This window comes from Sorex araneus, chromosome 3 (assembly GCF_027595985.1).
Source record: "Sorex araneus isolate mSorAra2 chromosome 3, mSorAra2.pri, whole genome shotgun sequence".
In the NCBI taxonomy this organism is placed as follows: Eukaryota; Metazoa; Chordata; class Mammalia; order Eulipotyphla; family Soricidae; genus Sorex; species Sorex araneus.
The window spans coordinates 109898898-109909747 of NC_073304.1; the positions used below are offsets into that span (position 1 = coordinate 109898898).

The 10850-nt window shown below is 49.5% G+C and overlaps 1 protein-coding gene across 1 annotated transcript; it reads left to right on the forward strand.

The window, feature by feature from the left end:
* Positions 1–5644: 5644 nt before the first annotated feature.
* Positions 5645–8975, forward strand: LOC129403637 (cystatin-C-like). The gene is made up of 3 exons (XM_055133296.1): positions 5645–5963; positions 7808–7921; positions 8705–8975. Exons 1-3 carry the CDS (start codon positions 5667–5669, stop codon positions 8813–8815), a joined length of 522 nt encoding a protein of 173 aa, XP_054989271.1. The 5' UTR covers positions 5645–5666; the 3' UTR covers positions 8816–8975.
* Positions 8976–10850: the final 1875 nt, after the last annotated feature.

Consider the following 10850-nt stretch of genomic DNA (forward strand, 5'->3'; position numbering starts at 1 on the left):
CTAGAAAAAGAAGAAGAGGAAGAAGAAGCTGAAGAAGAAGAGGAAGTAGAAGAAGAGGAAGAAGAAGAGGAAGAACTTGAAGAGGAAGAAGAAAAAAAGAAGAAGAAGAAGAGGAAGAAGAAGAAGGAGGAGGAGGAGAAGAAGAAGTTGAAGATGAAGAAGAAGAAGAAAATGAAGAAGAAGAACAAGAAGAAGAAGTTGGAGGAGGAGGAGGAGGAGAAGGAAGAAGAAGAAGAAGAAGAAGAAGAAGAAGAAGAAGAAGAAGAAGAAGAAGAAGAAGAAGAAGAAGAAGAAGAAGAAGAAGAAGGAAAGAAGAAGAAGAAGAAGGAGAAGAAGAAGAAGAAGAAGAAGGAGAAGGAGAAAAGAAGAAGAAGAAGAAGAAGAAGAAGAAGAAGAAGAAAAGAAGAAGAAGAAGAAGAAGAAGAAGAAGAAGAAGAAGAAGAAGAAGAAGAAGAAGAAGAAGAAGAAGGAGAAGGAGAAGGAGAAGGAGAAGAAGGAGAGGAAAAAGAAGAATAATTCCTGCTCTCTCTCACCAAAATTAAGAACCTAGGTGTGCCTCATTTGGCACCAAGTTTCTTGTAGGCCTCTTCACTGAACATAGGGTTATTTGATGAAGGAGAATGGAGTATGAACACTTGTGCCCTTAAATGCGCCGCTTTGTCTTATGGGCCCCTTTGAACTAAAGTCTATCAATTCGCTAAGGGAAATTTTTTACTTCTCCCATAACTTCCTAAAATAACATATATGGGTGCATCAGTAGCAGAGGTGCTACCAACATAAAGAAGATTTCCCTTCATCAGAAAGACTTACTGCAAAGATAATCAAAGCTCTGTCCCTCGATTTTGCTTTGAAGCATCACACCTTTCTCTTTCCTTGGCTCAGGACGACCTGCATTTTTTGACTTCGCTAATGACTGCCTTGGAGTCTCAACTGGGGATGGGAGTGAGGTTTTTAGTCCATAAACTGTGGTGTTTCAAGGCAATTCCTGGCTCTATGCTCAGGAGTAACACTGTGCAGTGCTCAGGGGACAACGTGTGATGCTAGACATGAGACCAGTCATGTCTCACTTCCAGTAAGATCTCTCTGGCTCCGAGACCCTTGTTTATAGGACTCCCACATGAATGAAATTTCATTTGTTTTTCTCCTGTTAAACTCTTTATGCTAACTTCATCTATACACCAATTAAAGACCCTTGAAGGGAAAAAGGGAAAAATTGCTACTATAGTTATAATGGATGTTGAGCAATAGGTCTCATATTTCACACTGAACATAAATATTTATTATAATATTTTTTTGGTATGCAGGATTCTACTGCTCCAACCCTAGATCAAAGTGTGCCTGGGTTGATGTTGGCTAGCCATAACCTCTAACACACCTAAGAGTTCTGCATACCCTTCAAGATGCCATACTTCTGGCAATGGTGACATCGTAGGTGGCACAACATCCTCAGGAATGGAGATGGGGTTTAAGAAAAGGAAAACAGCCACCTAGCTAAAAAGAGTCTCTCTCACTCGCTCCCTCGCTTACTCTCCCTCTCTTACGTGCACGTGCTCTCTCTTTCTCACTCTCTCCCCCTACCCCTCTCCCTCTCTTCCTACTCTTAGAATTGTGTTTAAACCCAAATAAATTTAGTCCCACTGGAGACTCCCAGGACCATGTAGTCTCAGACTAAAGAAAAAAAAAAAGAAAACAGGCATTAGAATCAGAGAACAACAGAGGGAAATGAATAAGTAGCTCAAAAATGTTGAATGATGTCGAATGGAAGAACCTGGGCATCCAGGCACTCATACTGCTCTCACTTATGGAAGTTCAATAGTAGGTTAAAACAAACAAAAACCAAATGATTTACAGAAATAGCTCTGCACATATTCAGGTAGCAGGGGCAGATATGGTGATGTACTACAGAGAGGCACAAGGAAACTTTGGGGGTAATTCTACATCTTGATGGAGTACTAGTGATGGAGTAAATTTGCTGAAATTCCTGTCTGGACATGTGTAACTGGGACACGTTTTATGGGACATATAAAAAGACACCTGTCGAGGGCCGGAGTGATAGCACAGTGGTTAGGGCTTTTGCCTTGCTCACAGCTAACCTGGGTTCAATCCTTGGCATCCCATATGGTCCCCCAAGTACCGCCAGGAGTATTTCCTGAGTGCAGAGCCAGGCATAACCCCTGAGCAACGCTGGGTATGACCAAAAAGATAAAAAAAAAAAAAAAGATGCCTGTCTTCAGAAATTTGCCAAGGTGGTCTGGTTCGAGCCTCAAGCAATCACAAGTTAACATCCAAGCTTGCAAAGCAGTGCAAATAAGCGATAAAGAAAGACCTCAATGAGAGAAGAGCAGCAGCGAGGCCGATGCAGCAGAATCCAGGAAAAGTATTTGCAATGCCTGCCTGTCCTTCACCAACTATAAGAACAAGATGACTGCCCTCCGATGTCCTAATGGATCTATCACATCTTCAGGAAGGGCAATGGAGAAGGTTATCCATGACTTCTACTCGGATCTCTTCGATAGCCACATCCACCTAACCATATATCAAATTCCTCAGGATGGATATGTTGTTCCTCGCATTCTCCCTTCCGAAATCCCACACACCATTTCCTCGGTAAAGAAACATACAGCCCCCAGTCAAGACAAGGTCAGACCTGAACACCTAAAGAAACTGTCACCAGTACCCATCAATACACTAGCCTGGCTCTTCACACGCTACCTGTCTGAATGCAAGGTTTCATCCCAGTGGAAAACCAGCAGGACCATTCTGTTGTACAAGAAGGGAGGCATCCATGACATTGGCAACTATCGCCCGATCTGCCTGTTGTCCATCGTCTACAAGTTGTTCACTTGAGTCATCCTGAATAGAATAGGCAGTACACTAGATGAAGGACAACCATGAGAGCAAGCCGGGTTCTGAAAAGGATTCAGCACGATCAACCATATCCACATGGTGACCAAGCTCATTGAGGTTTCGCAAGAGTTCAAGATGCCACTCTGTCTAATGTGCACTGATTTAAAGAAGGCCTTTGATTCTGTTGAGACTGAAGTGGTCATCAAAGCCCTAGCCAAACAGGGCATTCAAATTCAGTACATCAAGATCCTCTGCGAACTGTATTACAGATTCATCACCAGGATCTCACCATTCTACAAGGAAGTGATCATTGATGTAAAGAGAGGGGTTCGGCAGAGTGATACCATTTCACTGAAAATCTTTAGTGCCACCCTCGAGAATGTCATGTGACAACTGGAATGGGAAGGTGCCGAGAACCAATGCCTGGGAACAGCCAGAAACCCATGCCTGGGAAGGACCAGAAACCTATGCCTGGGAACCAATAAGTCAGTACAAACTAACCTGTAACTAGGAACAACTGATTCTAGGGGAAGGTTGCAGAACAATGCCCAGATAAACTGCCCCCAGGGCCCACACCCAGTTTCGTTTTATGTTTGCATTCTTTGCTATTCCCCCATTCTGCCCACTTCCTCATATAATCAATTATAAAAGACTAGCTTAGGAGAAATAAAGTTGGAGCTTGCTCCCATTCTTGTGTCTGTCTGTGTCTGTCTCTTTCTCCTTGCGTATGTCTCCTTTTCACTCTCACATCCTCTCCAGGTAACCCTGGATTTGAACAAGTCCTGCAGAATGGGACAGAAGGAATGGGAGTGAAGATAGACGGTCAGCAACTACACCACCTCCACTTTGCTGATGACATCGTTCTCATAACGCCAAATATCAGCCAAGCAGTACGAATGCTGGCCAGCTTCGACCATGAGTGTGGAAGGATAGGACTGCAGCTGAATCTCACAAAGACAATGTTCATGAAAAACAAACTAGTCCCTGACGTTCCATTTACTCTCAACGGAACGAACATCTCCAAATGCAGCAGTTATGTGTACCTAGGTCAAGAACTCAACATGACAAATGACCTGGCACCTGAGCAGCACAGGAGGAAGAGAGCGTCGTGGAACGCCTTCAAGACATCGAAGAAATAACTAAGACAATAAAGAACCTCTGGATCCAGGCACATCTTTTCAACTCCACCATTTTCCTGCACTAAAATACACCTCAGAGACCTAGCCCTACGAAAATAGGATAAGAACGCTATTCAGGTCTCCTAAAGAGAAATCGCAAAAGCTATGTATGCTCAGAGCATCACATTTCACTCAAGTGAGAGAAGGAATCTGGAATTCTGACCTTATCGACCATCAAGAATCAGGGACGCTGTCTCATTTGCCAAGGTGTCAAAAATCAGATGGGCTGGACAACGTAGTGTGATTTGGAGACAACTGCTGGATTAGAGCTGTTACCGACTGGATTCCACAGGACATCAAAAGAACACCTGGCCGCCCACGTACAAAATTGTCAGACTTCATCAAGACTCTGAACGGATGATTTGAGGCTCTTCGTGTTCCTGGAGCGAGCAGACGCCATTGGGCTACACTAGTATGTGACAGAGACGAATGGAGACATTACTGGCACCCGCTCCAGCAAATCGATGAACAATGGGATGACAAGTGATACAAGTGAATGAATGCATCTCAGTGTTTCCTTTAAATTTTCCCTGTATTGGATGAGAGTGAGGGGATGAGAGTGAGGTGGCTCCCTCTGAAGCAAGAGCTGACCAGGGGTTTGACACTCACTGCTCACTGCTCCTGCTGTGGGTTCTTTCCAAGCTCGCTGCCCCCCTCCACACTTTATGGTAGGAGCTTTCTGTGCGTTCTTCATCGCTGGGCCCTGCTGGCCCAAAACAGGCCCTGCTCAGAAGCAATTCTAAAGAAACTTAACAAGAATCTTCAGAACAACCCTAAGGCTTAGAGCTGGAGAAAGGGTTGGATTTTTCTGACTCTCGTTCCTCTGAGGTTTAAACTCATTACAGTTTGCGCGGGTGGGTTACACGTACAGCGTGCGGGGCACTTTCTGGTCGCTACTGGTTTCACGCCAAGGACGAGGTGCTCGGCTGCTCTGTCGCGGACACGCCTTTCCCCGGAAGGGTCACTTTCCACCGGGCAGCGCTGCAGACGCGGGTGAGTCGGCGTGCCCAGACCCGGACCAGCGAGGAGGACCTGTGGGCCGAACCAGAAGTAGGGCCCGACGCGGGCCTGGGGAGAAGGGCAGACCCACTGCTGCAGGGCACACTGGCGGCGCCAACGGTGCGGGAACCAGGCGGGCTGGGCGGCGAGTGGAGGGCTCCAGGGGCCGTTCCGAGGGCGCGGATAGAGCTGGCTGGGCGGGGCGGGGCTGAGAGCGGGACCCCGGCAGGGCGGGGCACTGGTACCCGGCCCGGATGGGGATGCTGGGCGGGTATGTGGGCGGGACCGGGCAGAAGGCGGGGCGGGGATGTGGGAGGGGCCCGGGGCGGAACTGGGCAACAAGGCGGGGCGGGGCAGAGAGGAGGGGATGTGGGCGGGGCCGCGCAGCAGGAGCAGGGCGAGGCTGTGGGCAGGCCCGGGGGTGGACCCGGTAGCGGGCAAGTCGGGGATATGGGCGGGACCAGGGCGGAGCCGTGCGGGGCATAGGGGCGGGGCAGCAGGGCGGGTCGGAGGGGAGAGGCGGGTCGGGGCAGCCGAGAGGTGGGGTTGAGGGCGGGGACAGGGGCTGGACTGTGGGCGGGGCCTGGCAGCGGGGCCGGGTGGGGCGGGGCAGCGGGGCAGTGGGGCCGGGCAGGTGGATAAATGGTGGCTCGGTGGCCCCACTCCACCGGACACTCGCTGCCCGGCGTCATGGCCTCTCCCCTGCGCTCGCTGCTCCTGCTGGCCACCTGGGCCCTGGCTATGAGCTCCGTGCTCTGCGCGAGGTCGGGGTTGCAGCACCGACCCCCGCCGAAGCCCGCGCCGACGCCAGTGCCGACGCTAAACCCCAAGGACAGGGATGTGCAGCGGATGTTGAGCTTCGCCATGCGTGAGTACAACATGATAAGCAACCAGGAGCACCTGCGACGCCCCCTGAGGTTACTGAGCGCTCGCAAGGAGGTGAGTGGCGGGCCGCGGACCGCGAGACCAGCACGGGCTGCAGGGACCCCCGCTGCGCTGTCCCGATTTACTAGCCATCTTCGACTAGCGGGCCAGGGCGCGAGGCCTCGGGAGGCTGGGGGCGGTGGGCGTGGCCGCTGGTGGGCTTGGTCTCAGGACGGGACCACAGAGGGGCGGGGCATCGGGAGGCGGGGCCGCGGGACAGCTGGACCGCGGGAAGCTCAAGGGGACCTGGGGTTTCAGTCTCTGGCGTCGCCTACAGCCCTTCCAGCGCTGGTCAGAGGGGAAGCCTGCCCCTGACGCCCGCGTGAAGTTCTTGCTGCTCCTTGCTTGGGTCACTGCGTAGGGCCAGACCCTGCCCTTCCCTCCTGCCCTGCCCCAGGACCCCTTTACCATCTTGGAATCCAGCCTTCCAGTTCTCCATGAGTGAAGAACTGACCCCCCGCACCTGACCCTGCTCTTGGCTTGCCCTCCTGGCCTGAGGGCCTCTGCCTTGTTCTTTTTACAGTCCTTTTTCCTGTTCCCTCTACACTTCACACTTAGAGAGCAGAGGTGAATAGCAGTCTCCAGTCCTTCGCCCAGGCTCCTTGCTTGCAAACATCATCCTGTTTCCTTTATTCTTTGTAGTTCATACACGCTGTGGATATGCATGCATTTATTTTTTCTGAATATCTTTTGAGTTAAGCAGAAACTATTTTATTTAAAGAAACTTAGAGGGGTGTGAAGGGAGATCAAGAGAGCGGTGTGAAAGGAGGTACAGTAGGGAGCGGCGGCTTCTCCGGCCAGTCCCCGTGAACGATGAGCCTTTCCCCTAACTTATTAAATGTAAATGTTGACAAAAACAAAGTTTCTAATATAATGAATATAGGATTTTTACAGCCAGGGATTATCACTGACATCTGACATTCAGAAATTTGCTTTCCTCGGGAAGGATTGAGGGTTTCGCTCCCAGCACTCCTCACGCCATGCTTCTCCTATTCCCCAAAGCACACAGGTGAGCTGCCCTGCATGAGGACGGGCTTCACTGTGCTTGGGTAACCTCAAATCGAAAGGCATACAGAGTGTTGACCCTTCACAGAGAAGACTATGTAAAGTGATGGAGGCTGAGCAGTAGTAGAGTGGTGGGGGTTGCCTTACTGCCCCTGACCCAGGTGGGATCTCCAGCATCCCATGTGGTCCCTGAGCACCCCAGGAATAATTCCTGAGTGCAGAGCCAGGAGTAAGCTCTGTGCATCACTGGGTGCCCACCCCTTACCACCAAAAGTAATGCAGGCCTACTGGCCTCAAATATGTGTGTGAACACCCCAACTCCCATTGTTATGTGAGGGAATGTGTAGACCTGAGTTACATAGAAAGAGTGGCATTTTCTCTGGGCTCCTCACAGGTAACCGGAATTTCGCATAAGCCTATATATGGCAGATAGTAAATAATGTGTAAGTGGATGTGGCTTAAGTGTGCAAATAACAATAGAGTTGGCTGAAATGATTGCAGCCTGGCCTCAGCACCGCTGACATCTGTGCCTCAGTCCTTGCTCTGGCTGCCGCTGTGATGTGTCTGTTTGCCAACACCCTTGCTCTACCCCTGCTTCCTAAACTGAGTTGATAGAATTTTGCTTCCTGGCTTACACCTTCCCTTTTGCTTCTTCTCTCTTGAGGGCTTGGGAGAAGCTTTATTGGAGCCTCATAGTACAGAGATGACAAGAAAGAGGGCCTGCGGCACAGAGCTCGGCTCGCTGGTGCATGACATGACTCTGCTTCATAGAGCTGACCTTGGCAGGCAGCTCGCTGGCAGAGAAGTGTGAGGTGGACCGTGTTGTTAATGCTTGTTCTTCACCACGTGTATAGGTCGGGGATGGGACGAAATACTACTTGGAGGTGGAGATGGGCAAAACCATATGTACCAAGTCTCAGGCCAAGTTCTACGGCTGGTTCAGATGTCCCTTCGATCACAACAAGGAGGTGTGTACTTTGTTGGGGCAGAGGAGGACCTAGAGTTTCCCTGTGTTAGTTTGTGGAGTGGGGGCTGTTTAGTGCATTCTCTTGTAAGCCTTGTATGTGTCTGTGTACATGTGTGTACACTGTTTTATGTATGACTGTTTTAAATCTGTGAGAGGACTTTAGCTGGGGAATTGGAATTGGGGCACAGCTTGCCTAGGGGACTGCTGAGGGGGAAAAAGAACACTGGAGTCCTGCCCTAAAGCAGATTAGAGGGAACCAGAGGCTGGTCGATGCCCACCCTAAGCACATCTGATGCTGCCTCACTGACTCACCAGACACCAGACTCTTGACGATGTAACTGGTTATTGTAGTCTTTGATTTGGAGGAGAGTTCTACTCTCGTACCCCTCTCCCTACCCTGTCTTTTATGTGAAGGGTCATTTTCTAGACCTGGAAATGGCCCCATCGTGGAGCCCTTCCAGAGGCCCTCATTAGACTTAGTGGCATGGAAGTAAAATGAGGTTGGGGTAGGAAGTCTTATCCCTGTCACACATATCCTGGGACTTTGTGGTCTTCTGCAGGTACCGTTTAAGAAAGTCTGGGTCTCATGAGTGGAAAGCATACAGTTTTCCCCCACTTGGAGCAGAGCGAAGGGTGACTGAGAAGTCACGGCAGAGCCCTGCTTGTTCTTACTAGAGCATACAGGGCAGTTCAATGCTCTGCTCCCATTCCTCATCTGTACTTCTGGCATTTTCTCATTTTACACTAACCCTGATTTTGTGTGTCTCTCCCTTCCCTTTGGCAGACAAGACGCTGCCGTTTCATGGTACACCACAAGCCTAAGGTGAAAACAACCACACTGATGGACCTCAACTGCCACTACCCTTGGACCCCCAATACTACTTCCAGACTTTAGATGCTCACCAGACTCCCCTGGTGGGAGTCCCCTCAGAATACCAGACCCAGAAGATGCAAAGAATGCCTCTGTGTCACTTTAGGAACTGTTAACTTCAAGTCTCTTTTCATTGCTTTCCAAATGCCGAAGTGCACATGCTCTGCACACAATAAAAAGTAACACATCGGTTCCTCCTTGAGTCGTTTACTGTGGGTGGATATGCATAAACATAACTCTACAAGATGCTCCTTGTCCTGCTGACTGTAGGGACACAGGAGCCCAGAGCTGGCATGACTGGGGTGGACACTAGGGGTATGCGTCAGGTCATGAAATGAGGCTGGGATCAAGCATCCAACAGTGAAAGCCTCTGCCAATCAGATTAGGGAAAGGACAGTACAGCTGCCCTAGAGCCATGGCAGCCTCCTCCAGCCAGAAGCCAATCAGTGAACTGTAGCAGGAGGGAAGGGCAGGGGGAGGCCACATGACACACAGCTGGGCACGGAGCAGCTTTCACCTTGTGACCCTAGAGACTAAAGACGAATTAATATATGTCTGCTTTCCACACAGAATTTAGGACATGTATAGGAGACAAGGCTAAATTATGTTTTCTGGTTGGGCAAACCCCAAACAGAATGAGGGCAGGAATGAAGCAGTGTCTTCTAGTACCTCCAAGCCAGAGGATCCAGCTATTCCCTAAACTTCCGTTTTTAAAGTCCTGTAGAGAAACTGACATAAAGAAAAGAATATCCTGGTGTCTGTGCACTGAACTTTTATTCCTGATAATCTGATAGGATTTTTAATGAAAGGTAGATCACTGTGCAGATCACGGCAGCACCCCAACTTAGGCAAGGCCAGAACAGGGTCAGCCAAACACAGGCCTTCTCCAACACTGAACTTTGGCTTCCCGTTTGCCCCAGAGAATGAAGTGGCTTCAAGGCATGGGCTCGGGCATGTTCTCTGACCAAGGCCACCTTTGAACTGGATAAAGCTCCTTTGTGCCCTGCCCCTGGAAGCTAGAAGATGAGATAAGGGGTGTCCCCAGGTTGCTGCAGGACCAGCTCCCTAGTGCTGATGCCCCTGGCACAGCCAGACCCAGAATACAGAGCAGAGGATGGATTAGGCCCTGCTGGATATTAACTCTTAAGTGTTCCAGGCTTCCTCTGTGAACGGCCCCTTTTCCTCTGCCCTATTATTGTGTCCTTAATAGCATCCCAACTTAGTCAACGTCTACCTCTGTATTTTACCTCTCATTGTCTCAGTCCCCCAAGTCAGTCATGATTACTTATAAGCCAAAACTTTCTGGTTATTCTGAATTTTGTATTTGTATTATTTTGTACTTGAAGTGCTGTGTATTTGTACCTGCTTTTCTATTTCCCCTGTAGCCTTTTTCTATTTTACTACATGAACTATGCTTTCTGGTTAAGCACAGAAAGACCATTAATGCTATGCTCCTAATATTTGGGAGTTGATTGACTCTGAAATATATCTACTCCTGGGCATAATTGCTTGGTCATAATTACTTGACTCAGGCTTCAACTGCTGTAGTTCCTAACACCCCAAAAGGGAGGTCCTGCCATGGGACTGGGATGGTCCTGGGGCGAGTGGCAAAGCTACCCCAGCATTGAAATGGGACAGTCTGGAAATCATAAATGTATGGTCTGATGCAAGCTGTTATGACTTAAGAGACAGGACCTCCATGGGGAAGGACAAGCTGAACTGGCATGTGGATTTTCTCTTTATTTACAGTAAAAGCCGCACTTGTTCTCAGAGCCCTGAGAACTAAGTGTTGGGATCTTTGTTGGCATAAACCACCTTGTTTGCACCCAAGTCTTCTCCCCAGATTTTAAGGAAGTACTTGAGGAGTGAAAAAGCAAGGCACCAGCCTAGCACTCACTCATCCCTGACTCAACCTGTGCCTGGGTCGTCTCAGGGTATATGGACCTAGAGGTAGACTCCTACACTGTGGCTCACCTTTGTCACGGGTGGGCTTGGGACTTCTTGGGGCAAATCACCCAAGACATGCAAGTGGCACAGTCTCTTCTGCCTGGGTGAAAAT